The sequence below is a fragment of the Gracilinanus agilis genome, chromosome 1 (genome assembly GCF_016433145.1).
Source record: "Gracilinanus agilis isolate LMUSP501 chromosome 1, AgileGrace, whole genome shotgun sequence".
NCBI classification, from domain to species: Eukaryota; Metazoa; Chordata; class Mammalia; order Didelphimorphia; family Didelphidae; genus Gracilinanus; species Gracilinanus agilis.
Genome location: NC_058130.1, coordinates 91,942,265 through 91,966,812, shown reverse-complemented (window position 1 = coordinate 91,966,812; position 24,548 = coordinate 91,942,265). Strand labels below are relative to the sequence as shown.

Sequence of the window (24,548 nt, the reverse complement as noted above, 5' to 3'; positions counted from 1 at the left end):
GTGACCCTGGGCAAGTCACTTACCTCTCATTGCCTAGTCCTTACCACTCTTCTGCCTTGGAACCAATACGTAGTATTGATTCTAAGACAGAAGGTAAGTGTTTAAAAAAAAAAAAAAGAACTAGAGGTGCTATAAAAACTATTCTTATGCTTAGCTGAAAGATAATCATGATTCTGAATATAGGAAGAGATCTTCCTGATAGTTTAGATTCTAAACTTTAGAATATAAATCAAATAGTGAAATTTATATTTGTTCAGGGTTACATAATTCATGTTCTTTCCCTCCCCTTTTCTCTCCCCCCTCTTGGTACTGAGAAGCCTTGCTTTAAAGATTGACACGTTTTTCCTTTGGATTCTGGATATTGGGGAAAACTTGCCCAAAATTCTAGGTTAAGGAGAAAAAGGTCTCATTTTACCAATATGCATGAAAGTGTTCTTTTTATCAAGTAGTATCAATTTCTTTCCTTAGAGAAAAGGTTGATACTTGCAGTTATGAAAATTCTGAATAGCAAATACATCCTTACATACATTATTAACAGAACTAAAGAACTATAGTGACCAGACATTATGGAAAGCATTGCTGCAAAGTTCATTCTGTTGGTTCTGTCTGACTATAAGATGAGAAGCACAAGTTTAGGTAGACATTTGAAAACTAAGAGATTGGAATTCAGATGAAAATCCCACTGAGTAATGTGTTCAGTTAATTAGGAGAACTAGGAAAAAGTAGCTTTATAGAATCCAAGGGAAAAGACAATATCCAAGAGGAAAGGTGGTTAGCTATGGGCAAAAACTGAAGAAAGGAACAAAAAGGTCAACAGATTTCATAGCTAGGAAATCATGGGTCACTTTGGAAAGAACTATTTCAATTTAATGGTAGGGATCTGAGCCAGATTGTACGGAATTGAAATGGGAGGTGAAGAGACAATGGGTAGAGAAATTTTTTTTCTACAAATTTGGCTGTGAAATGGAAAATGGATACAGGATAGTTTAAGAGGATGGCAGAATCAAGTTAAGAATATTTTTTTTAAGGATGGAAGAAACTGGGGCATATTTGCAGATAGTCAAGAAGAAACCAATAGATAAGAAAAGACTAAAGATGAGGCAGAAAATGATCAAAGGGGCAGTTTTTTAGAGGAAATAGGGAGGGCTGGGATCAGGGTGCTAATAGAGGAGCTGGTTTTGGCAAAAAAATTAAAAAAAACAAAATTGGTACCTCTTTCCCTGACACTTAAATCAGAAGATGATGATATAGGGCAGTGATGGCAAGCCTTCTAGAGATAGTGCCAGGCTCCACCCCCAACTCCTCAGACCAAGTGCTGTGCCCCTCCACCACCACATGGTGGGTACACCCTGTCCCTCCCCCCTTCATCCCACACAAGGGAGGGAGGAAGGGCTCCCACTGGGCTACTGGTTCAGAGGAGTGGGTGAAGTGAGGAATGTTCTCAGTGAGTATAGAGAGGGGGAGGGGGTGACCTGAGCACTCTGCTCCCCTCCAGCTCTGCTGCCAGTGAGTCGCTCACCTAACCTCCTGTGCACTCCCATTGGACTGCTGAGTAGAGGGGTGGGGAATGTGAAAAAATGTCCTCAGGCATGGTAGAGAGGGGGAGGGGAGCAGCTCTACCAAAGTCCCTCTGCCTTTCTGGTAACAAACTGGGGGGGGGGGGGCTATATGCCTAGAGAGAGTCCTCTGCATGTACCTACAGAGAGTGCTCTGCATGCCATCTTTGACATTTGTGCCATAGGTTCACCATCACTGATATAGGGGAATGATATAAAAGGAATTTGAGAGTGGGATAAAAGAAAAGAGAATGAAAATGGCATCAATTTTCATGGAGAAGTTTAGAAGTCAGGTTCTCAAATGAGAGGAAAAAGGAGGTGATGGTGTTGGGGGTTTGAGGAAAGAAGAAACATTTTGGGACAGCCTCTTTGACAATTAATGTAGAGAGTCAGGGAAAAAAAAGGAGTTGCCATGCCCAAGTAGAGCTTGGCTGAGATTGGATAACATATTTGTAGTAGACCCATTTGCAGTAGTGTGGCTTTCTTAAGTAACATTCAGTGACACTCAAGTAAGAGAGAAGATGGATGATAGGATTATAGCTATAGAGAGGAAAGAGATCTCAAAACTGAGATTTGACAAAGCATAAGAGAACAAGGGAGTGAGAGATACAAGAGCAAAAAATAGTTTTATAATTGAAGTAGGTCAAGACTTCAGGTTATATTATAAAGAATCATTCAAATAATTTGGTACTATTAGATGTAAAAGGTGACAACATCATAAACAATTAGAGGGGCATGGAAGAAATTACTACAGACTGGGAAAAAGTTCATGACCAAACAAAAAATAGAGTGGTTCACTGGAGGTAAAAAAGACACTTTGTTGATATAAAATTAAAACATTTTTGCACATGTAGCTAAAATTAGAAGAGAAGCAGGAAATCTGGGATCTTTGTAGCAAGTTTCTCTGATAAAGGCCTCATTTCTAAGATACAGGGATATGATTCAAATTTATAAGAATAAGAACATTCCCCAGTTGACAAACAGACAAAGTATATGAATTGGCAATTTTTAGACAAAGAAATTTTAGCTATTAATAGCCATATGAAAAAATGTTCCAAATCACTAATAACTGGAGAAGTGCAAATTAAAACAAACTTGAAGTTAACACCTTATATCTGTCAGATTGGTAAAATCAACAAAAAGGGGAAAAGATAGATGTTTAAGGGGCTGTGGGAAAGCAGGCATATGAATGTACTGCTAGTAGAACTGTGAATTGGTAGCTAAAGCATTTTGGAACTATGCCCCCAAAGCAATTAAACTACCTTTTGAGTCAGTAAGAAGTCATTACTAGTCTATACTCCAAACAGAACAAAGAAAAACTTAAAGGATCCATTTATACAAGAATATTTATAGCAGTTCTTTTCATGGTGGCAAAAAATTAGAAACTATGGGGATTCCTATCAGTTTGGGAGTGGCTGAACAAATTATGACATTAATGTGATTGAATTTTATTGTGCTGTAAGAAATTATAAAAGACAGAAAACCAGGTAAGACATATAAACTGATAAAGTGATGTGACCAAAACCAGAAGAACAATTTATGCAATAACAGCAATATTATAAAGATAATCCACTGTGTGTTGACTTTAAATGATCACTCTATTGCAAATAATAATAGGGAAATAGGTTTTGAATAATGATACCCATAAAACCCAATGGAATTGCTCGTTAGCTTTGGGAGGGGAGAGAGAAGAGAGGAGGGAAAGAACATGAATCATATAACCATAGAAAAATATTCTAAATTAATTAATTAAATGAAAAATGAAAAAAAAAAGATAATCCACTGTGAAAGACTTGGTAACTAATTAAAACAATGATTCTCCACAATTCTGAAAGACTTATGTTGAAAAAATGCTATCCACCTCCAGAGAAAGAACTGATGGGACTCTAAGAGCAAACTGAAGCATATGTTTTTCTCTTTCTCTTTTTCCCCCCCATGACTTCTTATTTATAATAGATTTTGTATTTTGTGCTTCCTCAGAGAATTGGGAGGTATGGAAAGAAAGAGAATTTCTGACTGAAAAGAAAATAAATTTTAAAAAACAGAGAGACTTGTCTACAATCATACAGATAATAAAAACCTCATAGATGAGATTACAAACCCAGGTACCCTGACTCCAAAGCCAATTCTCTTTGGCCTACCACATAACCTCCTAATCGTCTCTGAGAAGAATCAGGTTTGTAGTCCCTCCATTTAGTGAGGGAAAAGGGAAGAGGAGGTTCTGGGATAGGAACTTTTGTACCTGATGTTAAAAGAAAGCAGAGGCATTGTTTTCTCTGATGATTCTATGATCCAGGGCAGATAGGTATTCTCTACAAAATAGTAGTAATAGAGGAGAAGTTTCTACACACTATTGCTAAAAGGGACTGAGACTAGAACCCAACTTAGGTCCAATGATAAGAGAAGGGAGGAGTGGTTGTTAGATAAGGGGTATCCCTTCCTATGTGACCAGTGAAAGATGAACACTGAGGGAAAAAAAAAGGTTTGATCTTCTGAGTATGTCAATTTATTAAGCAATGCATGGCAATTGCTCAATATAGCCCTGCTACCTACCTGGGTTGTTGGTAGGAAAAGTTGGGTGGAAAGGGAGTCAGGCTGTGGTGATGATGGTAAGTAGGTTTTGACCCAGAAGGGCTTCACTAGTCAGGAAATGTGAGTCACACTTGTTTACTGGCTCCATTGTTATGTTATAGGAGAAATATTATTAGGGAGGCAATGTGGTACCACTAGTGGCAACCTCAAAAGGCTTGGGTTCAAATCCCTGTCAGTATGACCTTAGAGAAATCAAATCACCCCTGGCCTCAGATTTTTCATCTGTAAAATTAAAGGTTGGATTAGTTGCCTTCTAAAGTTCCTTTCAGCCCCAGATGGCTCAAAATACCAAGATAAAAGAGAGCCATTGTCCCCAAGGGGCTTCTAGTTTTTTCCACAACGCAGTTAAATAGAGCTCATCATGAGGCTCCAGGAGTGGGTTACTTCCACACTTGATTGGGGGTGGGAGGATTGTGAAGGTTAACACCAGCTGGAAAGGCTAAGGTCTCCTAGACTTTCACTCAAGGTCTTCCTCAGGTATAGAAGCAGAGGCACCTCGAGCTTGTGGGTATGCCCCGCCTTACATGTGGGCGCCAGCCTGTCCTAGGCCACGTGTTCGTTCCTGGACTCCTATTGGTCACTTCCTAAAATGGGACCTGGTCATGTGGGTAACAGGTGGGCGGATCCTCGAGCGGAGGTGAGGCCCAAGTGTCACCACGAAAAGGGTGAGGCGCTATTTTTCTCTTGAATTTGGGTGGGCTGAAGATATCTAGGTTAGGGTCTCGATCTGACGCCAGAGTAGGGATGGGGCAGCCTCTTAGAGAAACACGCCCCCTACTTGGTTCTGTGAGAAATGAGCCCCCTACCCTGGCGCTCTGGAGAAGAGGCCTGGTGCTTCGACCTTCCCCTCCCCCGCAACCTGCTTGTCTCCCCGCCCTCTGACCCTGCCTCAGGCTCGACCCCTGCCCTAGCCTCTGCCCGCTGCTGCTTGCGCTCAGCCCCTTCCCTGTTATCTACCCTGGCAACACTTGTTCGGCCCTTCCCCCAATCTCAATTCGTTCCCCATTATCTGCTCTTGCTGCGCACCCCCATTCTCGGCCCCGGTTACACAGACTGGGCTTCTTCTCCATTTTCCCCCTTAATCTCCTACTGTGCACAAGCCAGGCTTCATAATCTATACAATGTAAGCTCCACAATGGCAGGGTTTTTTTTTGGGGGGGGGGGTTATCCCTAGTAACTAACATTATGATCCACGTGGAGTTTATGCTTACGAAATAGTTGTTAAATCTCTCAAGGTAGACCCTTCTCCAATAACTCCTGTGTTCTGTAGTCCTCCCTCCCGAAGACTGCAGACTCCTCCTCTCCTACATAGAACCCCCGCCACAAGCCCCCTCCACCATATATGCACAGACGCCACTTAGTTATGGAGTGGTGGAAGGGTTCCGGGAGCGAGGGCTCGGAGGGAAAACCGAGTTCAATTTTTTTAACTTTATAGTTAAGTCCGTGTTCATGGGCAAATCATTTAACCTTTCGGAACGTAATTTAGACACAAATACTACCCTTTCTTTACAATCCTTTCTGCACTTCTCTCCATATATTTCTCTCCCGTTAAGCCCTCTCCTCATGTACATACTTCCCTCTCTCTATATATATACTTTACTCTAAATGAATATATGTGGTGGTATTCAATTTTATCCGACTCTTTTGGACCCCATTTATGGGATTGCCTTGGCAAAGATACTGGGGAGATTTGCTATTTTCTTTTCCAGTGGATTAAGGCAAACAGAGGTTAAGTGATTTGCTTAGGGTTACACACAGCTAGTAAGTGTCTGAGATTGGATTTGAACTGGGTTTCCTGATTCATCTAGCTTGCCCCTAAAATATGCACACGTGATATATACGTATATATACACAGATGTTCATTTATGCATATACATACTAATGCATGTAATGTGTGTGGGCACACATATCCACACACTTCTCCAACATATTTAGTATATAATAGTTGAAGAAAAGATGAGGGCAACCTGGCTTTTTGAAATGGTATATTCAATCTATGGACATAAGCATTTTATTAAACATTTGGTTGCATGTAGCATCTGGCTATACAAAGGAAAAAGAATTAAGCTGGCAGATCTTGGCCTTCTGGGAAGTCCCTCTGCCATTACTGAGTTGAATACATAATTTCAGACTTAAGTTGATCATGGGTATACTTATCCTGGTAAAACTTATACTTCATATATACTTTAATATATAAGTATTATATATATAATATATAAAAATATACTTTAGGAGAAGGGAACAAGGGAAGTGCCAGGGAGCTTCAGTCTTTTGGTACACCCAGTTTAGTAAAACCTCCCTGCACTCCCTGAAACTTTTCCTCTCACCTAGGCTTAAATCAAAGTGGATAATAGCAGAATGGAATGTAGGGATAGAGGAGCACTTCAATATAAGAAGGTACCCCTCCCTCCAAGCCAATGCCACGCCCCCCACCCCCTTATTCCTCACAGAGGAAGGAGAAAGTGTTCCCATTGGGCTGTTGGGCAGAGGGGTGAGTGAAGGAACTACTCCTAGTGTAGAGGGGGAGGGGAGTGGCCTGAGGGCTCTGTTCCCCTCCTGTTCTGCCACCTGTGAATTGTCCACCTTAACCCTCTGTGCACTCCCATTGGGCTGCTGGGAAGGGATGGGAGATGTGAAAAAAATGTCAGACATGGTGGAGAGGGGGAAGGGAGCAGCTCTGCCCCAGTTCTCTGCCTCTCTAGTAATGAACTCTTTAGAGGGGAGGAGCGGCCTCTAGAGGAGAGGCAGAGGGCTCTGCATGCCATCTCTGGCACCCGTCCCAAAGTGAGGAGTAATTGGGAAATTGTAGTTAGGAAGTCTTACTATAAGCTGATATTGGCTTTTGAAATGTAAACAAATTTATTTTTCTTGTCTTAATTATTTCAAGTAATATGAAAGGACTGGAGAAAATAATGCATTCTTCTGAAAAGCTTCAGCTTTTTGTCTTCCTTTAGCTAGAAAAGTGACTGAGAGAGGTACCGCCAGAGGGTGGTGAGGAAAGGTGAAAGGAATAACTTGGTCAGAGTTTGTAAAACTTATGTAGTTATTAGATTAAAAAAAGATAGTAAAATCTAAAATTTTCATTTTCACTAGCCAGAATGACTCCATAGGGTATAATTACTTAATTCTGAAACAAATGATGACATTTCTTGTATCCTTAGGGAGTTGAATATTAGCTACTTATGAACAGAATTCTCCTAGTACTAGAATAACACCTGGAACATAGCTTAGAAGGCTATCAATTAAAATGATTACTTTTCAAAAACTTAACTTCTTTTCAATCCATATAATCAGATAGTTTTTAAAACTGTCTTGCCTCCAAAAAAAATCTCATAAGGTTAATTTTTATCTTGCAAAGCAGCTCACCATGTTTACAAATCTGATTTTTGTTGTTGTTGTTCTAGATCTGTGATTTCATTAGTGCCAAGAACTCCTGGTGATGAAACTCCTCTACCAATTCAGATCTATAGGAATAGGAATTTGGTAATTTGTGGTCAAAGAGTTCCCTGGGCATTTTCCAACTCCCATAAACGTTGGCAGGCAAAGTACCCAAAGGGCAACAGAGTATTCCTCTTCTTAGGGCAACCATAAGGAGGATGGGTTTGTTTTTTCTAGTATTGTTACTCAGAAGTTCCCTCACAAATATACCCAATTAATTAATTTAGCTAGCCAGACTTAATTAAATTTTAGAAAGGGGAATTTACTGAGATTATAATGTTATAACTTAGTTATAATAAGAACAGTTGATATAAACACTCACCCTAAAAAACTGGAATACTCTCTCCTACAAAGATAAAGAGTCCAAGGTAAAGTGGGCTCAAGTTTAGAACACACATATAACAAAGAGGTAACTCTCTGATTCTCTTTGAAACAGAAGTTTTTTTCTTACTTTCTGGAAAATTCATGAAGTTTCTTTTTCTAAGGTGTGTGTAGCTGTCTTCTGGACCTAAGACTAGGGGCCTAAGACTCTTGATACAGTTTTGCATTTTTTTCCTTCCACAAAGAAACCACCTTCCTGAATTAGACTATCCTCAGTATATTCATATGAAGTACACTTTGTCCTTTCAGCTTCCAGATGGTTGCATTGTTTGGTACTAGGCTCGTTTCTTTGACGACCTGGTCAGTGGGAGGGAGATGGCCATCCCAATGGGCTTACCTTCACTTGCTATGGTTACCATATGTGGAAGGGTTGGATTCCTCAAAACACTCCCAAAGCCTATATGTAGATATACACACATAGAAGTTAAATATATTTATATATACATACATATATGTATATATGTATATATATTTATAATCAGCAAAGGGGTTCAAGAAAGAAAGCAGGTAAGCCTTTGGGAGTGTTTATATGAAACACACAAGTATGTCCAACAAAAGTGTATTTAATTCTTTTAACTAATTTGATGTCATCTAATTTCATCTAGTGACTTGAAGCACTTCATTTCTTATACCTAGTTTAAATTTTTGACTAATTGATTCAGTAGTAGAATCTAGGAATTGTTCACACCTAGTTTGTAGACTTGATTGATTGAAAGAACATTCTCCATTTTTACCTAATAGAAGTAGTTATCAGGGTATAGAACATTTTGTTAATTTTACATTAATTGAGACTAAGGTGAGATGTGTAAAACATCTCATTTAAATGTGGCTGTAAATTTTGGTGGGGAAGTAGGATCCAAGAGTGAGGTAAGATTGTGGCAAGACTTGAGAACTACAGATCCAACTATTGATGAGTTTGTACCTTTAGAACTCAAGATAAATACCACTTGTCAATCTCTCAGGAGTTGTTGAATTTAGATATTCTGTTTGGGGAATCCAAAGGAGGCCTCCTGGGGAGCTTGGACTATGGCCTAAGCACAGCTAGTTCCTTGAGTGAATTTCAGCTATCATTCTTGACCTTTTCCATTTCACTGGCTAGGCTCTTTCTGAATTGCTTTTGCAGTTTGAACTATGGGATTCTTTTAGGTGTGAGGCATTTAAAGAATATTTGAATGGAGCCAGTTGATTAAAAAAAATCTATTCTTCTTACTTTCATCTCATTTAGCTAGATTATCCTTATTTGCTTTTGTAAGAAGAGTCTTTCAATAGACTTTGAAGTTAGACTACAAAGAGGAAATTAATATATCCATGTATTCAAGCAAATTGAAACAAATTAATCAATTACAGTGTTTAATAATGACTGTAACCCATTTTTTCACATAGGACAATTTTAGCTCTCTCTACTTATCATCTTTAAAAGTTATTTTTTATATTTTACTTTTACATCACTTTTATTTCCAAATATTTCCCCTAACCAGAGAGCCATCCCTTATAGCAAAAAAAGAGAGAAAAAAAATAAATTCAAACAAGTTAGCCAACACCTCAACTGAGTCTGATGATATATATAGCAGTGCTAATCTATACCTTTAGTTTCCTACTTCTGCAAAAAAGGGAGGAAAGGGCATGACAGAGCTTTTAATAACTTTTAATAATTCAAATTAGAAGATAATTCTGTCTATATAGAAGATAATTTAATAATTCAAATTAGAAGAAAAAATTCATTTAATTGTTGCCTGTTGTCTTTACTTCACAGTCTTTCAATCCTTTTCTCCTGCTGAAATTTCCTTTGTGACAAAGAAAAGCAATAAAGAAAAATATCAAATCTGATAATGTGTACAACATTCTGACTGGCAGTAGAAGTGCTTCCAACTTTCTGAAGAGAGGGAGAAAAGGTAGGTTTTATTATCTATTCTTAGGGAGTTTAACTTATTTTTTATGTTACAAAGACTTGACCTTTTTAGTGATCTTTTCACTTTCATTGTTGTAGCCATTATGTATATTATTTTCTTAGTTCTGCTTATTTTCTTTTGCATCAATTCATATGAATGTCTCATGTTTCTCTGAATTCCTAACATTCCTCATAGTGCCCAGTAATATTCCACTACACTTATATACCAAAGTTTGTTTAGTCATTCCTTAGTTGATGGACACCCACTTTATTTCTAGTTTTTTTTTTTTTTTTTTTGCTACCACAGAGTGGTATGATGAAGATTCTGCTATTTTTGGTATGTTGGATCCTTGTTTTTGTCTTTGATTTCCTTGGGGTGTGTGTCCAATGTTAGATTCCTGGTTCAATGAGTATAAACAATTTAGTAATTTTTCTTGCTTAATCAGATATTAAGATTTAGAATTATATCATAGTACAATTTTTTGAGAAAATTGAGATGCACTCAGAAGATTAAGTGACTTGCTGTAGTCATAGTGCTAATAATTGTATGGAGAGCACTAAATATTTATGAATTTTTGTTTTTCGATGATGGGAAGCTAGAAAAAGAAGAAAGTGGTACGTATAACCATTTTTCCTAGTTTTTAATTGCAAAGCCAAGAGCTTATAACTTCTTAGTTTCTGAATAATGTGTGAATCTGATGATTTTGCATAACCATTCTACAATTAAAAAAATAGGCTCTAAATGCCCAATTCAAATGGATCTATTTTCTAATAATTGTTTATATTTTAGTAATAGTTTTTTTCCAAAAAGTTATGTGTTAATATTTGCTTTCAGATGCTTTAGTATTTGTTCAGTATTTATTTAGTATTGTGTGTAATCCTGGGCAAGTCACTTACTCCTATTTGCCTCAGTTTCATCATCTGTAAGATAGACTGGAGAATGAAGTGGCAAACCTCTCCAAAATCATTGGCAAAAAAATCCAAAACAAAACCAAATGGAGTCACAAAGAGTTGAATACAATTGAAATGACTCAACAAGAAAATTATTATTACTGCTTTAAAAGATATTACCTCAGTACTTATATGTTTTCTATGCATTTTTTGGAGTCAGTATTAATCAGGGTTGGTCTTACAATCAGGCAGTAGATAAACATTTTTTAAGTAGCTGCTATGTGCCAGGCACTGTGCTAAGAGCCAGGAGTACAAATTAAAGCAAAAGATAGTCCCTGTTCAAGGAGTTGGTCAAAGAACAAATCAAGGAGGTCATAAATGGAGGAGATGACATGCAAACAAGTATGAGCAAAAAACATTTATACAAGATAAATTGGAGATAATCAACATAGAGAATGGGGATCAGGAAAGGCTTCTGTAGAAGGTAGGATTTTAGCTGGGACTTGAGGGAAGCCAGAATGGGAAAGTGATGAAGAACATTTTAGGCCTGGGAGACATTCAGTAAAAAATGCCCAGAGTCTTGTGTAAGGAAAAGTAAGTAGGACAGTCTCACTTGATCTCATAGTACCTAGAGATTAGGAGGTATAAGGAGAAAGAAGACTGGGAAGGAGGAGAGGGAAGGGGGGGGGAGGGTCAGGTTATGAAAGCCTTTTAATACCAAAAAGAGCATTTTACATTTGATCCTGAAGGTGATAGGGAGCAATGGAGTTTATTGAGTAGGGGGTGACATGGTTGGACCTATGTTTTGACAGCTGAGTGGAGGATAGACTGGAGTGGCTTGAGACTTGGAGTGAGGAAGTTAATTAGCTTGCTAGAGGTAAAGGGACCTGCACTAGGGTGGCCGCTGTGTGGGTAGAGAGGTAAAAGTTAAACTTAATGAGGTCTGACAACAGATTAGACATGGGGTGGTGGTGAGAGAGTAACGAGTTGAGGATGATACACATGTTATGAATCAGGGTACCTGGGAGAATGGTGGTACCCTCAACCGTAATAAGGAACTTAGGAAGAAGAGAGGGTTTTGAGGAAAGATAATGAGCTTAGTGTTAGATATGTTGAATTTAAGATACCTATGAGATATCTAGTTTGAGGTATTCAATATACATTTGTTAATATTTGACCATGTCAGCAGAGATGTTAAGCCTGAATAAGTAGATTTGAAAATCTTTGGCATAGAAATTCTTATTGATCCATTAAAGCTGATTAGATCACTAAAGAGAAAAAAGTTTGCTGGGTCAAGAAAAAAAGGACCCAGGGCAGAACCCTTTGAAAGGACAGCCACACCTGAAAAGACAACAAAGAAGATGTAATGAGTGATCAGATACATAGGAGGAGAACTAGGAGAGAGTAGTGTCACAAAGAAAAGAGAGCATTAAGGAGGTGATTAATTGTGACAGAGGCTGCAGAGATGTAAAGAAGAATGAGGAATGAGTAAAGGCCATTAGATTTGGAAGTTAAGAGATTATTAGTAACTTTGAGCAGTTTTGGTTGAGTAATGAAGTAGGAAGAGAATTAAGAGAAGAGTTGAGAGGAAAGATATCACCTAATGTAGATGGTCTTCCCAAGGAAGTTAGTCACAAAAGAAAGAGAGTTACAGAACAATAGCCATCAGGCATAAATGGATCAAATGAAGGCTTTTTTGAGGATAAGGGAGACTTGGGCATGTTTATAAGGCTGTAGGGAAGCAGCTTAGTAGAAAAGGAAATATTAAAAGATAAATGAGAGAATGAGAATTATAGGAGGGTCTGGAAAAAACAGAATGGAATGGAATCTGTCACTTATGCATGTAGAAGGGTTTGCCCAAACAAAGAGGACCGCCTTAATATGTGAAGCAAAAGTAAAAGCAGAGGTAGTGGCAGAAGGCATTTGGGAAATGTGAGTTGAAGAAGAGGGTAGAAGAGGAAGCTCTTGGGACAGGGCTTCAGTTTTTTCAATGAAATAGGAGACAGGGTCCTCAGCTGAGAGGATGAAGGACTGGGAGCTTTGGAATTTTGAGGAGGGATAAAAATATTTGGAAACACTGCTGTGGTGAGTGGTGTAGTGAGTCATTTAGGGAGATGGAGAAAGGATTGCCTTACAACAGTAAGGACTCAGTTGAGATTATGTAATATAAATTTGTAATGGATCTATTCAGCATGGTTTTAAATTTTTTCTCCAGCTTCTTTTGACAGAATGTGAATAGGAGTAAAATCATCAGGTGGTGGGATTAATATAGGGTTGAGATTTGGCTGGGCAAAATTGGTGATAGGCTAAAGGGTGAAGAAATTTAAGATGCCAGTGTAGTTAAACTGGTTTACTAAATGGTCAGGATGAGAAATGATAGAGAACATAACCAGTGCTATGATGATGGCCTGAGAAAAAACTAAAGGGTCAAAGATCAGTAGTTACAGTGAGGATAAAGAACAGGGTTTGGGGTTGGAAGACAGAGGAAGTAGAATGACACAATAACACAATGGATTGATTAGATAAGGGGATTTCAGAAGTCATAAGCATGGATGTGGAACATTTGTAGGTGGTGGCAAAATGGAAAGTATGCTTCATGGAGATGAGATGAGATAGAGGAATAGGTCATAGGATATGAACAAACTGAGGAACTGGCAGATAAGAGTGTTTGAGGGAGTATCTATATATATTTTAAGTATTTAAATTAGGCTACCACCTAGGTTTTTGATTTCACAGGGATGAGTGGAATACTTCCTTTCTCAGCATAATGCCTCCTTTACCCAGATGACTTGAGCATAAGCACCTACAACTGGATAGTCTTTTAATTTACTGAGAAAATCAACTACTACAATCCTATCTACTACTAATAAAGTACTAGGTTGCTCTTCTAATTAGAAAAGCATCATGCTATTGATTAGGTATTCAGTTTGCAGCATTGTCAGAGATAAGAATTTTCAATAAACATGAATAAATTTCATTTGATGAAGGTGGAGCAATTTGAACAAACATATTATTTCTCCCCAGTAATTTGGTTTAGTGGGGAAAGGGATGTGTTTCCAGCATTTTTGTTTCAAAGTAAACACAGAGTGGAGGCTCAGAATTTAAGAGCATTTTGTTCTGACCTTTCCTTTGACCTATCACATTCTGTCTGGCATTGCAATTATTTGTGCATTGTTGAATCCCTCTTACTAGAAGATAAGTTTCCTGATGGCAAGACCCAAAGTTAATAAACTTGCTGAACCTGGGTTTGAATCTCACCTGTGACATTACTAGTTCTGTGACTTTGTGTGATCTCTATGAATCTTGTTTTCCTTAGCTGTAAAATGAAGATAATATTGAATAACATAACGTGCCTCACAGAGCTTTGAAGATCAACTATTTAGGGTTGAAGGGAGCATGGAGATTATTGAATGTCCAAACCTCTCATTTTGAAAATGAGGAAAATAAGGCCCAAATTGGGAATGGGAAGGCCAGGGCCACAAGATTGGTAAATGACTGAACCAGAATTCAAATATAGGCCAAGTCAGTTAATAAATATGGACTTTGACTGAATCAGCAGATGGTGGATTAGAAAGGTTTGTTCTTGTATACAAAGTCTCCAAAAATGCCTGGTTGGGAAAGGTTGGTCTTTGCTATAGCAGTAAAGAAAAGTCTTAATGGCAATGCAATGTGGATACTGTTGTCAGAACATCCTGATTTCCACAGAACAGGCATTTGTAAATTGTATTTGAAAAAAGTTACTCTATGAGCTTAATTTAAAGTTACTCTATGGCTTAATTCATGTTCTTTCTTTCTAATAGAATCCTAAGAAATGAATTTTAATGTCTGGAATGTCAAAGAAATGCTCAGCATTCCCCCAGGCCCAGGGTAAGTTTTTATAAGTACATATCCTATAGATGAAGGAAGACCTCGTGGCTGCATTTTTCTTTTATCTCTCCAAGAAGGTTGCACTGATTTAGTAGGAGGTTTCCACTAATAAGTACTACAATATATTACCACTCAAGGCCACAAGACCTTTCTTTTCTCTATATAATCTTTTCTCCAAGTTCTGAATTGTATTTTGAAAAGCAGTGAATCAGCCCATAAATACTTGTTGAATACATTTGAGGAAAAAATTAATTCAATAAATATGTTCATTAAATACCTACTGTATAACTAATTGTGTTTAGGTACTATGGGGCAAATACAGAGAAAGTAGAAAATAGAAGACAGCCCATATTATTTAAAGACTTTATAGTCCAATTAAGGAAACTGTTTAATTAAACAAATTTATTCATTAAGCAACTACTTTGTGTCCAGCTCTGGGTTAGCTATGAGAAATATAGAAGTATGACATTATGGTCCCTGATATCAGGAACTAAAATCAATTGATTAAAGAATGAAAAAGCACTTAAGAGCTTACTGTTTATTTGTCAAGTACTGTCATATATCCTGGAGATATAAATTTAAGTAAGCAAGGCAATTTCTGACTGTCCTCATGGAGTTTACATTCTTTTTTTCCTTTCTTTTTTTATTGTCATGCAAAATACACTTCCATATTGATCATTGTTATAAGAGCAAAGTCATTCATAACCCAAACCCCAACATGAAACCATAAATACACTGATGTGAAAGACGACACCAACAGTTCTTTCTCCAAAGGAGTTTACATTCTAATAGAAGACAACACATAGAAATGTAAGAGTTAAATTTAGGGTTTTGACTAAATATGAGAATTCTAAAGTAATATTGTGGTTGCCGATTTAAAAATGTTACAGTTTAAGTCAAAATGACTTTTAGCAGCTTTATTTACAAAGAGGTGGAAAGAGTGAAAGTGGAAAAATGTAAGAAGGTAGAGAATTGTATAGCCTACCACCCTAAGTGCTGCTCCAGTGAAGTCTGGCTCAGCCCTGACAGGGCCTCCCCAAATCCAATCTCCACATGGATTTCCTGGTAATCCTCAGCTGGAGATCCCAGTGGTGTCTTCAGCTAGAGTTGTACCAAGGCAGCCTCCTCCAAAGCCAAAGCAAGGATCTCAGCCACTCACTCCAAATGCTAGGAAGGGAATGAATCTCCAGAACCAATCTCTCCAGAAGCCACTGTACTATAACTGGGAACAATGTTAAAAGAAGTGACTGGGAAGTTAGAGAGCCTAAAAAAACAACAAAAATAAACAACTAGACACCCCAAAATAGGGCTATTCTATTTTCACTCTCTGCCTATAAGTTCCCCTGTTATCTATCTAATTCTAAGCTAAAACTCATACAGTTTTCTGAGTCCTTTTAGAATATAGATTGAGTAGTGTGAACAAATGGAGTCAGAAGTGATTGGGTCTCCCTCAGAGAGGAAATCCTCCCTGAGACAACCTTAGCAGTTCAATCTGCTCCCTCTCTCAGTTTAGATCTTCTTGTATAGTTCGCAGAGTTAAATCCTTCAGCAGCATCCAGGTTGTGGTAGAAACAGCTCACAGGAATGGGTTGGAATAGGTTGGAGATCCCCAGGAAGTCAGAGCTGAGTCTGGGAGATGGCTCTGGCTTCGCAGACCCAAACCGACTCCCCTCTGGCTAGCAGTTATCACATCCAGACCCCCTCCTTCAAGATTCCAACCAGGTCTACCCCTGTGTCTGCTGTGTCATCAAATTCCATTTCCCTTTGCTGCAAACTTGTCTCTCTTTCTCAAAATCTCCCTCCACAGGAAAGGAATCCCTCTAGACCATGTTGGTCTCTTCTTTTTATGCTCCTGTTTTCCACGTCACTTCCTGTCATTCCCCCTTCTTCACAGAAACCAATGGCAATCTTTCAATTTGCCTAGCACTGCCCAAGGGGGGGTACAGTAGCCTTTGGAGATGTGAGCTTACTCTAGTAAGTGACTTGGGAACTCTCATACTTAATGGTAAGTAGAGGTACTTTAAGTTCTTGATTTGCTTAGCTAAAAATAGACTAGGGGAGAGTTAATCTATCTTCACAGAACTAAAAATTGCTGGAAGATGGTGTGGAAACTGAGAACAGGACTAAATGATGTGAAAGTTCACCAATCAGAGACCAGGGTCACAGGGAAAACAATTGAGGAAATAGTTTCATTTAATAATCATTTACTAAACACTCACATTTGTTCTTGGCCTTGTACTGGATACTATAGAGCAAAAAGAAGATATGTAAGACTTGTCTTTGCCATTAAACTTACTGTCTAGTTGGGGAAATAAGACATAAACACAAAAAACAATTAGCACATAGCATCATCATATTTAGTTGTATAGTTGTATAGAATTATATGGGACAGACTCAAGTATTGTAGGAGTTCATAGTAGCCTTTATTTTTTATTTTATTATTTAAATTCATATTTTTTGTATTAATCCTAAGGCAGAAGAATGATAAGGGATAGGCGATTGGGGTTAAATGACTTGCTCAGAGTCACACAGCTCAGCTAGGAAGTATCTAAGGTTAGATTTGAACTACCTAGCTGTCCCCGTAAGAGTCTTTAAATTGGACAAGTTAGGTGTTGTTTTGTCTGTTATCCCAACTTGTGGACTAACTAGAGAAAATTACAATTTACCCAATTGTAAGTAAATTAACCCTGAGCACACATTGATATCTACCAGTTATGTCCTTTACTAACCTTCTCTAGTTTCTGTTTTGGGTGAAAGATGAGAGCGTATACTGTAAATGGAGGGCAGAAATGTAAGGAATTTCTGATTGTCTTCCTGTATGACTATTCACTGAATAGTTTCTTTTCTCCAAACACTTTTTTGAAGATTCATTATTAATTTAGCAAAAACCTAGAGTTTTGTTCTCTTTCTTTTGGAAAAAATTGCAGTTAGTGTTGAGTATGGAAAAAATTCAAGGTTTTTATTATTTCAGAAACTTAAGATGGAGATATAGCATGGTTCAAATTAACCTACCTTTGTTCCCGCCCAACTAATTATTCTTTGTGGCCATGTGAAAGGAATAAAAAAGGCCTATTTTGAATTATTATTATGCAACTCAACATATATATGTGTGTGTACATTCATATATATATATATATATATACATATACATACACACACACATATACCTATATGCCTATATATTTCCAGAGTGGGTGTATGCAGTTCTTAAATCTGTTCAGCTGCTCGATCACATTGTTCAATGGGGATATGATTGGGAATGTAGACTTTAAATGATCACACTATTGCAAATAATAATATGGAAATAGGTCTTGATCAACAATACATGTAAAACTCAGTGGAATTGCTTGTTGGCTACAAGAGGGGGGAGGGAAGAGGGGAGGGAAAAAACATGAATCATGGAACCATGGAAAAATATTCTAAATTAAATTAATTTTTAAAAATCTGTTCGGCTTAAAGTTCCAAAAGTGGGGCTAGATAAGACCTTTCTTTTTTTGTTCTTATAAAAAAACTTATTATTGTTCATTAATGATATAAAAGCTTCTTCTTGCTTAGGACATGTTTTTATATACTAAATTAGTTTTAGTTTTACATTTTGAAAATGAATGATCTTTCTGAGTTATTTCTTGAGCTAATGGTTTTTTAAATAGTTTGACAGTATTCAGTTGCCCAAACTGTCTGTATTTCTCTTATATTTGACATTTATATACTTGTATTTGTCCTGACCTATATAGTCTGAAGTCAGTCTTGTTCAAATGGAATTGACATTAATTTTAGCTCACATTTCATTAGTGTTTTTTCATTTACAAAATATCTTCCTCGCAACAACCTTGGGAAGCAGGTAGGATAAGTATTACTATCTCCATTAGGTAGATAAGGAAGCTGAGCCTTAGAAAGTTTATATACCAGTATATGATGGAATCAGGGTCTTCAGCCCAACTTCCTTGATTCCCCCAATGATGGCATTAGTATGCTAATATTGCTCGCTACAGTCTAAAGGTTAAGAAAGTGAATAACTCAAATTCATTATAGTGGAGGTAATGAAGGGTATAACTTTCCATAGGAATTGATGGAAGTTTAAACTATTGATTATTTGTTGCCAAGTATCTTTCCTCTTCTGTAAAATGAGGTCAGACTAGATTAGATGATAGCTAAAGTCCCTTCTAAAAGCTTTTAAGTGTATTTGTGACATACAGGTAGACAAGAAAAATACAAAGACAGGAGTTGTTGGGTTTTTTCATTTGGGAATCAGCAGATGCCAGAAAGGTTCAATTATCTACAATGTCTTTGTTGTTATATTTTTTAATTTTAATTTTGAATATTTTCCCCTAGTTATATTTCATGTTTTTTCCTTCTCCCCCAAACCCCCTTAACCCTCCTTAGCCAACGCAAAATTCCTCTGGGTTTTACATGTATCATTGATCAAGACCTAATTCCATATTATTGATAGTTGGACTAGAGTTATCGTTTAGTGTCTACATCCCCAATAATATCCCCATCAGTCCCTGTGTTCAAGCAATTGTTTTTCTTCTGTGTTTCTTCTCCCATAGTTCTTCCTCTGAATGTGGCTAGTTTTCTTTCTCATAGGTCCCTCAGCCTTGCTCTGGATCCTTACATTGCTGCTAGTAGAGAAGTCCGTTATATTCAATTGTACCACAGTGTATCAGTCTCTGTGTACAATGTTCTCCTGGTTCTGCTCCTTTCACTCTGCACCAATTCCTAGAGGTTGTTCCAGTTCATTTGGAATCCCTCCAGTTCATTATTCCTTTTAGCACAATAGTATTCCATCACCAACTATCCGGGTCCAGCCGGATACAACCGCGGGGTCCATGAAACAGCCACCTAAGAGACCAAGCACACAAGAAAGACAGAGTCATTCTAATGGTAGCAAGGCTCGTTTATTGCTGGTACGAGGCAAGAATATATATGTTCGGGGTGAGGGGGCTGGCAGTCGGGATGAAGGGAGAAGGGGGCTGGTAGTTACGAGGAAGGAACGCGGAAAGGAACATGCAGTTATGTGGAAACTCTGGAGGAGGTTTTGCAATTATGTCCCCGCCCAAGCGGGGCTCATGATCCGTATCCTTCTCCTTGAAGAGTTACTATTTTTATTTTATAGTCTTGGCTCCTAACAACCAACAAATACCATTCCCCAATTGATGGATAACACCTGCGCCCACATTTTCCAATTTTTTGCTATTACAAAGAGCGCGGCTATAAATATTTTTGTACATATATTTTTCCTTATTATCTCTCTGGGGCACAAACCCAGCAATGATATGGCTGAATCAAAGGGTAGGCAGACATTTAAAGCCCTTTGGGCATAATTCCAAATTGCCTTCCAGAATGGTTGGATCAATTTGCAACTCCACCAGCAATGCATTAGTGTCTCAATTTTGTCACATCCTCTCTAACATTATTACTTTCCTTTGCTGTCATATGAGCCAATCTGCTAGGTGTGAGGTGATTACCTCAGAGTTGTTTTGATTTGCATTTCCTCAGAGTTGTTTTGATTTGCATTTCTCTATTAGAGATTTAGAACACTTTCTCATGTGCTTATTGATAGTTTTGATTTCTTTATCTGAGAATTGCCTATTCATGTCCCTTGCCCATTTATCCATTGGGAGATGGCTTGATTTTTTGTACAATTGATTTAGCTCCTTGTATATTTGAGTAATTAGAGCTTTATCTGAGTTTTTTGTTATAAAGATTTTTCCCCAATTTGTTGTTTCCTTTCTAATTTTGGTAGTATTGGTTTTGTCTGTACAAAAACTTTTTAGTTTAATGTAGTCAAAATTATTTATTTTACATTTTGTGATTTTTTTCTAACTCTTGCTTGGTTTTAAAATCTTTCCCTTTCCATAGATCTGACAAGTATACAATTCTGTGCTCACCCAATTTACCTATAGTTTCCTTCTTTATATTCAAGTCATTCACCCATTCTGAGTTTATCTTGGTATAGGGTGTGAGATGTTGATCCAGGCCCAATCTCTCCCATATTGTTTTCCAATTTTCCCAGCAGTTTTTGTCAAATAGCGGCTTTTTGTCCCAAAAGCTGGGTTCTTGGGGTTTATTGAAAACTGTCTTGCTGAGGTTGCTTACCCTTAGTCTATTCCACTGATCCTCCTTTCTATCTCTTTGCCAGTACCATATTGTTTTTTGTTTTTTTTTTTTTTTATTTTAACCCTTGTACTTCGGTGTATTGTCTCATAGGTGGAAGATTGGTAAGGGTGGGCAATGGGGGTCAAGTGACTTGCCCAGGGTCAAACAGCTGGGAAGTGGCTGAGGCCGGGTTTGAACCTAGGACCTCCTGTCTCTAGGCCTGACTCTCACTCCACTGAGCTACCCAGCTGCCCACTACCATATTGTTTTGATGACTACTGCTTTGTGGTACAGTTTTAAGATCTGGTACTGCTAGGCCACCTTCCTTTATATTTTTTTTTTCATTATTTCCTTTGATATTCTTGGCCTTATGTTCTCCCAAATGAACTTTGTTATAGTTTTTTTCTAATTTAGTAAAAAAAGTTTTTTGGTAGTTTGATAGGTATAGCACTAAATAGGCAAATTAATTTGGGTAGGAAGGTCGTTTTTATTGTGTTAGCTCGTCCTAACCATGAGCACTCAATGTTTTTCCAATTGTTTAGATCTAGTTTTAATTGGGTGGAAAGGGTTTCGTAGTTGTGTTCATATAATTCCTGTATTTGTCTTAGCAGATAGATTCCCAAGTATTTTATATTGGCTAGGGTGATTTTAAATATTTCTCTTTCTAATTGTTTTTGTTGTTATTTTTCTTAACTGGTTTTTGAGGTTTTATTTAGGGGAAAGGGTTTTGATCTTTTTTTGTTTGTTTGCACTCTCTTCCTTTTGTCCTTGTTTCATATATTTGAACATTTGTACATATCCTAAGTTAAAGCAAAATATATTTATAAAAATTAAAAGACATTTGAACTCTAGTATGTTGTTACACTATTATAATCTATAGTCATTTATGACAAATGGACAAAGAACAAGAAGCCATTGTAGGTAATTGCATGTTACTCTGTGAAAATCTTTAGAAGACTTTGCTCCTCTAGGCTCATAAAGATTTATGTTCCATGTTCTCAAAGATGAAGTAGGTCTTATATGAGATATGCTGGTGTTACTAGAAGTGCTAACTAAAATTTCACTGATGTAAAAGTTATCCTATAGCAATACTAGCAATCTCCTAATCTTTTAATACTGTTTATTGTAATCAAAGCGGTGATAGTTTAGTCTTTTTTTTTTTTTTTTAACCCTTTAAGGTAGAAGAGTGGTAAGGGCTAGGCAATGGGGATTAAGTGACTTGCCCAGGGTCACACAGCTAGGAAGTGTCTGAGGCCAGATTTGAACCTAGGACCTCCCACTTCTAGGCCTGGCTCTCAATCCACTGAGCTACCCAGCTGTCCCTGATAGTTTAATCTTAACTGACACCTAGTAGGATGTTGGTGGTATCATACTGAGGGTGATGGCAGGCCATATGACAAAGACTGAAATGGTTGTCTGTGAATTAGAAAGGTGATATGAGAGTAGAAAGTACATGGAATTTGAAGCCTGAAAACAGATTTCAGGTTCAGCTGTAGACTTTACTGCTTGTAATTAGAATGTGAACTTCTTGAGAACTGAGATTATCATGCTTTTTTTTTTCCCTTTCTCTATTTGTACTGTCACAGCATTTAGCATAGTGCTTTTTCATACATTCTGTAACCTTTGGTGAATCACTTTCCCTTATAAATCATATTTCCTGTCCATGAAATAAGGGGTTGAACTTAATGATCTCTAAATCCTGATTCCAAATTTTAATTGGTTCATAATTATCCCTTAACTTGAAGCCCATTACTCTTTATTTTTTGTTATTTCAGGACTAATAAATCATCTAGTTGGAATAATAATCTTAGTGATTACTCCAGCCTCACTGATTCCCAGTTCCTCTTTGGATCCCAATTCTGTCCGGAGAATTCACAATCACTTTCAGCATCTTTAGACTTCAGTACCCATTTGAGACATGCCAAAACTTCGCAATCTGAGGACGTGAGTGTGATCTACATAATTTTTCTGTATTCATTTTACCATTCTTAAGGAAAGTAGGATATTTTATAACAAAAGAAACTTTAAATATGTCTTAAGAAGTATAAATCTTAAAGGATAATATTTGAAAAGAGGTTGTACTAAATGAATGATTTGCTTGGTTTGGTTAAGTGTAATGGGAAGATAATTTGTTTTTGCAGTTTCTTTCATTATTTAACATGAAATTGTACCACGTGTACCTGAACTTCAACCTTTCTTGGGGAGAGTCAAATATTACATTACTTTTTCTGATACCAGTAAAGCAATTTAACTTATTAGATTTTGCAGGGGGAAAACATGTTGTTATAAGGTGTTCTATAACATAGGAATATACTTTTCTTTGTTTTGATGGCAAAATTTTCCAAGAAGCTTCAGATGATTTGTAGCTATTACTTAATACCTTCTTCTAGAAAATGAACTTAAAGAAAGTGAATATTCAGAGGAGACAAATGAGACATTGTACAATCAGAGATTTGCCCATTATATTCTGTGACTTAGTACTTATCCCAGGAATAGATTCTAAATCTTTTAAATCTTTAATCATTGTTAATTAGTCTGTGTTCCTGCTCCCCTAATGTTCGCTGTTGCTCTGATTAAATAGAGAGAGAGAGAGAGAGAGAGAGAGAGAGAGAGAACATGGTGAAATTTGGATTTGGATTCAGGAAACTTAGATACTGCTTTCTAGAACTGAGGAAAGTACTTTATAAACTTTTAAAGCCTGCTAGAAATATGAGTTGTCACTTATATTTTGCAGGTTCACCTTTATACTTGATATTATTCTAGTAGCCTATGGACTCTAGGTCATAAACTAGTTTCTGGGATAATTTAAACCCTCCAGAAGGATTTCAGTGTTAAAATTGGGACCTACTGATCTGAAAGAATTAATGAATTTCACAATGTATTTAATCTTTAAATCTGAGTTATGAAGGCAGAAAAGAAACTTGCTAACTGTGTATATCTTTGAGATATTTTTGACAGAGACCTGTTAGCATAGTTACTGAGTTGCAGCTGATCAGTAGCAATTAAAATTATATTAACATGTGAAATGTAACCTTCCACCTTCCCATATACCACCACTAAGAATTCACTGTTGTTTCCTTGAAATGTATACAGTTGGCATTAAGCCATTTCATCTGAAAGATTTTTATATCCCTTAGCACTATAGTAGAAACTTCCCTAGGTAGAAAGAGCTTTATTTCATTCTTTAAAAAATTTTTTAGTTAATAAGCATTTTTAAATTTCTTCTTTCTTTATTGCTACATAGTCTTCTTTCCCTACCTCCATCCCCATTTGAAGAAAAAGATAAAAAAAAAAAACAACAACCCTGCAACAAATATGCACAGTCAAGCAAAACAAATCCTTACATTGATCACATCCAAAATATGTCTTATTCTGGATCTTAAATTTATCATCACTCTGTAAGGAATTGAGCAGAATTGTTTCATTATAGGTTCTCTGAAATTATTGTTGGTTACTATGTTGATTAGAGTTCTTGTTAAGAGTCTTCAAAGTTGTTTGCCCTATAATAATTCATTACATTTATATATCATAGTTTGTTCAGCCATTCCCCAGTTGTTGGGCACTGCCTTAGTTTCCATTTCTTCGCCACTATAAAAGAGCTAGCTGCTATAAATATTTTTGTAAATAAGGGTCCTTTTCCTCTTTAAACTCTTTGGGATATAGGCATAATAGTATATGTGGGTCAAAGGATATGTACAAATTAGTGCCTTCATAGTTTCAAAGTTCCAAATGGCTTTCCAATATGACTGGATTCACAGCTCCACTGACAATATATTATTTTTCCTGTTTTCCCATAGCCCCTCTAACATTTTTCATTTTCCTTTTTTAGTCATCTT

General features: G+C 37.1%; 1 protein-coding gene across 1 annotated transcript in view; it reads left to right on the top strand.

Moving 5' to 3' along the window:
• Positions 1–4,774: 4,774 nt before the first annotated feature.
• The window catches only part of IHO1 (interactor of HORMAD1 1), a 73,692-nt gene continuing 53,918 nt past the window's right edge, over positions 4,775–24,548 (top strand). The window contains exons 1-4 of the mRNA XM_044676821.1: positions 4,775–4,813; positions 9,721–9,859; positions 14,547–14,613; positions 22,488–22,662. Coding sequence (XP_044532756.1) covers positions 14,558–14,613; positions 22,488–22,662 — 231 coding nt within the window. The 5' untranslated portion in view covers positions 4,775–4,813; positions 9,721–9,859; positions 14,547–14,557. The remainder of the gene's footprint in view (positions 4,814–9,720; positions 9,860–14,546; positions 14,614–22,487; positions 22,663–24,548) is intronic.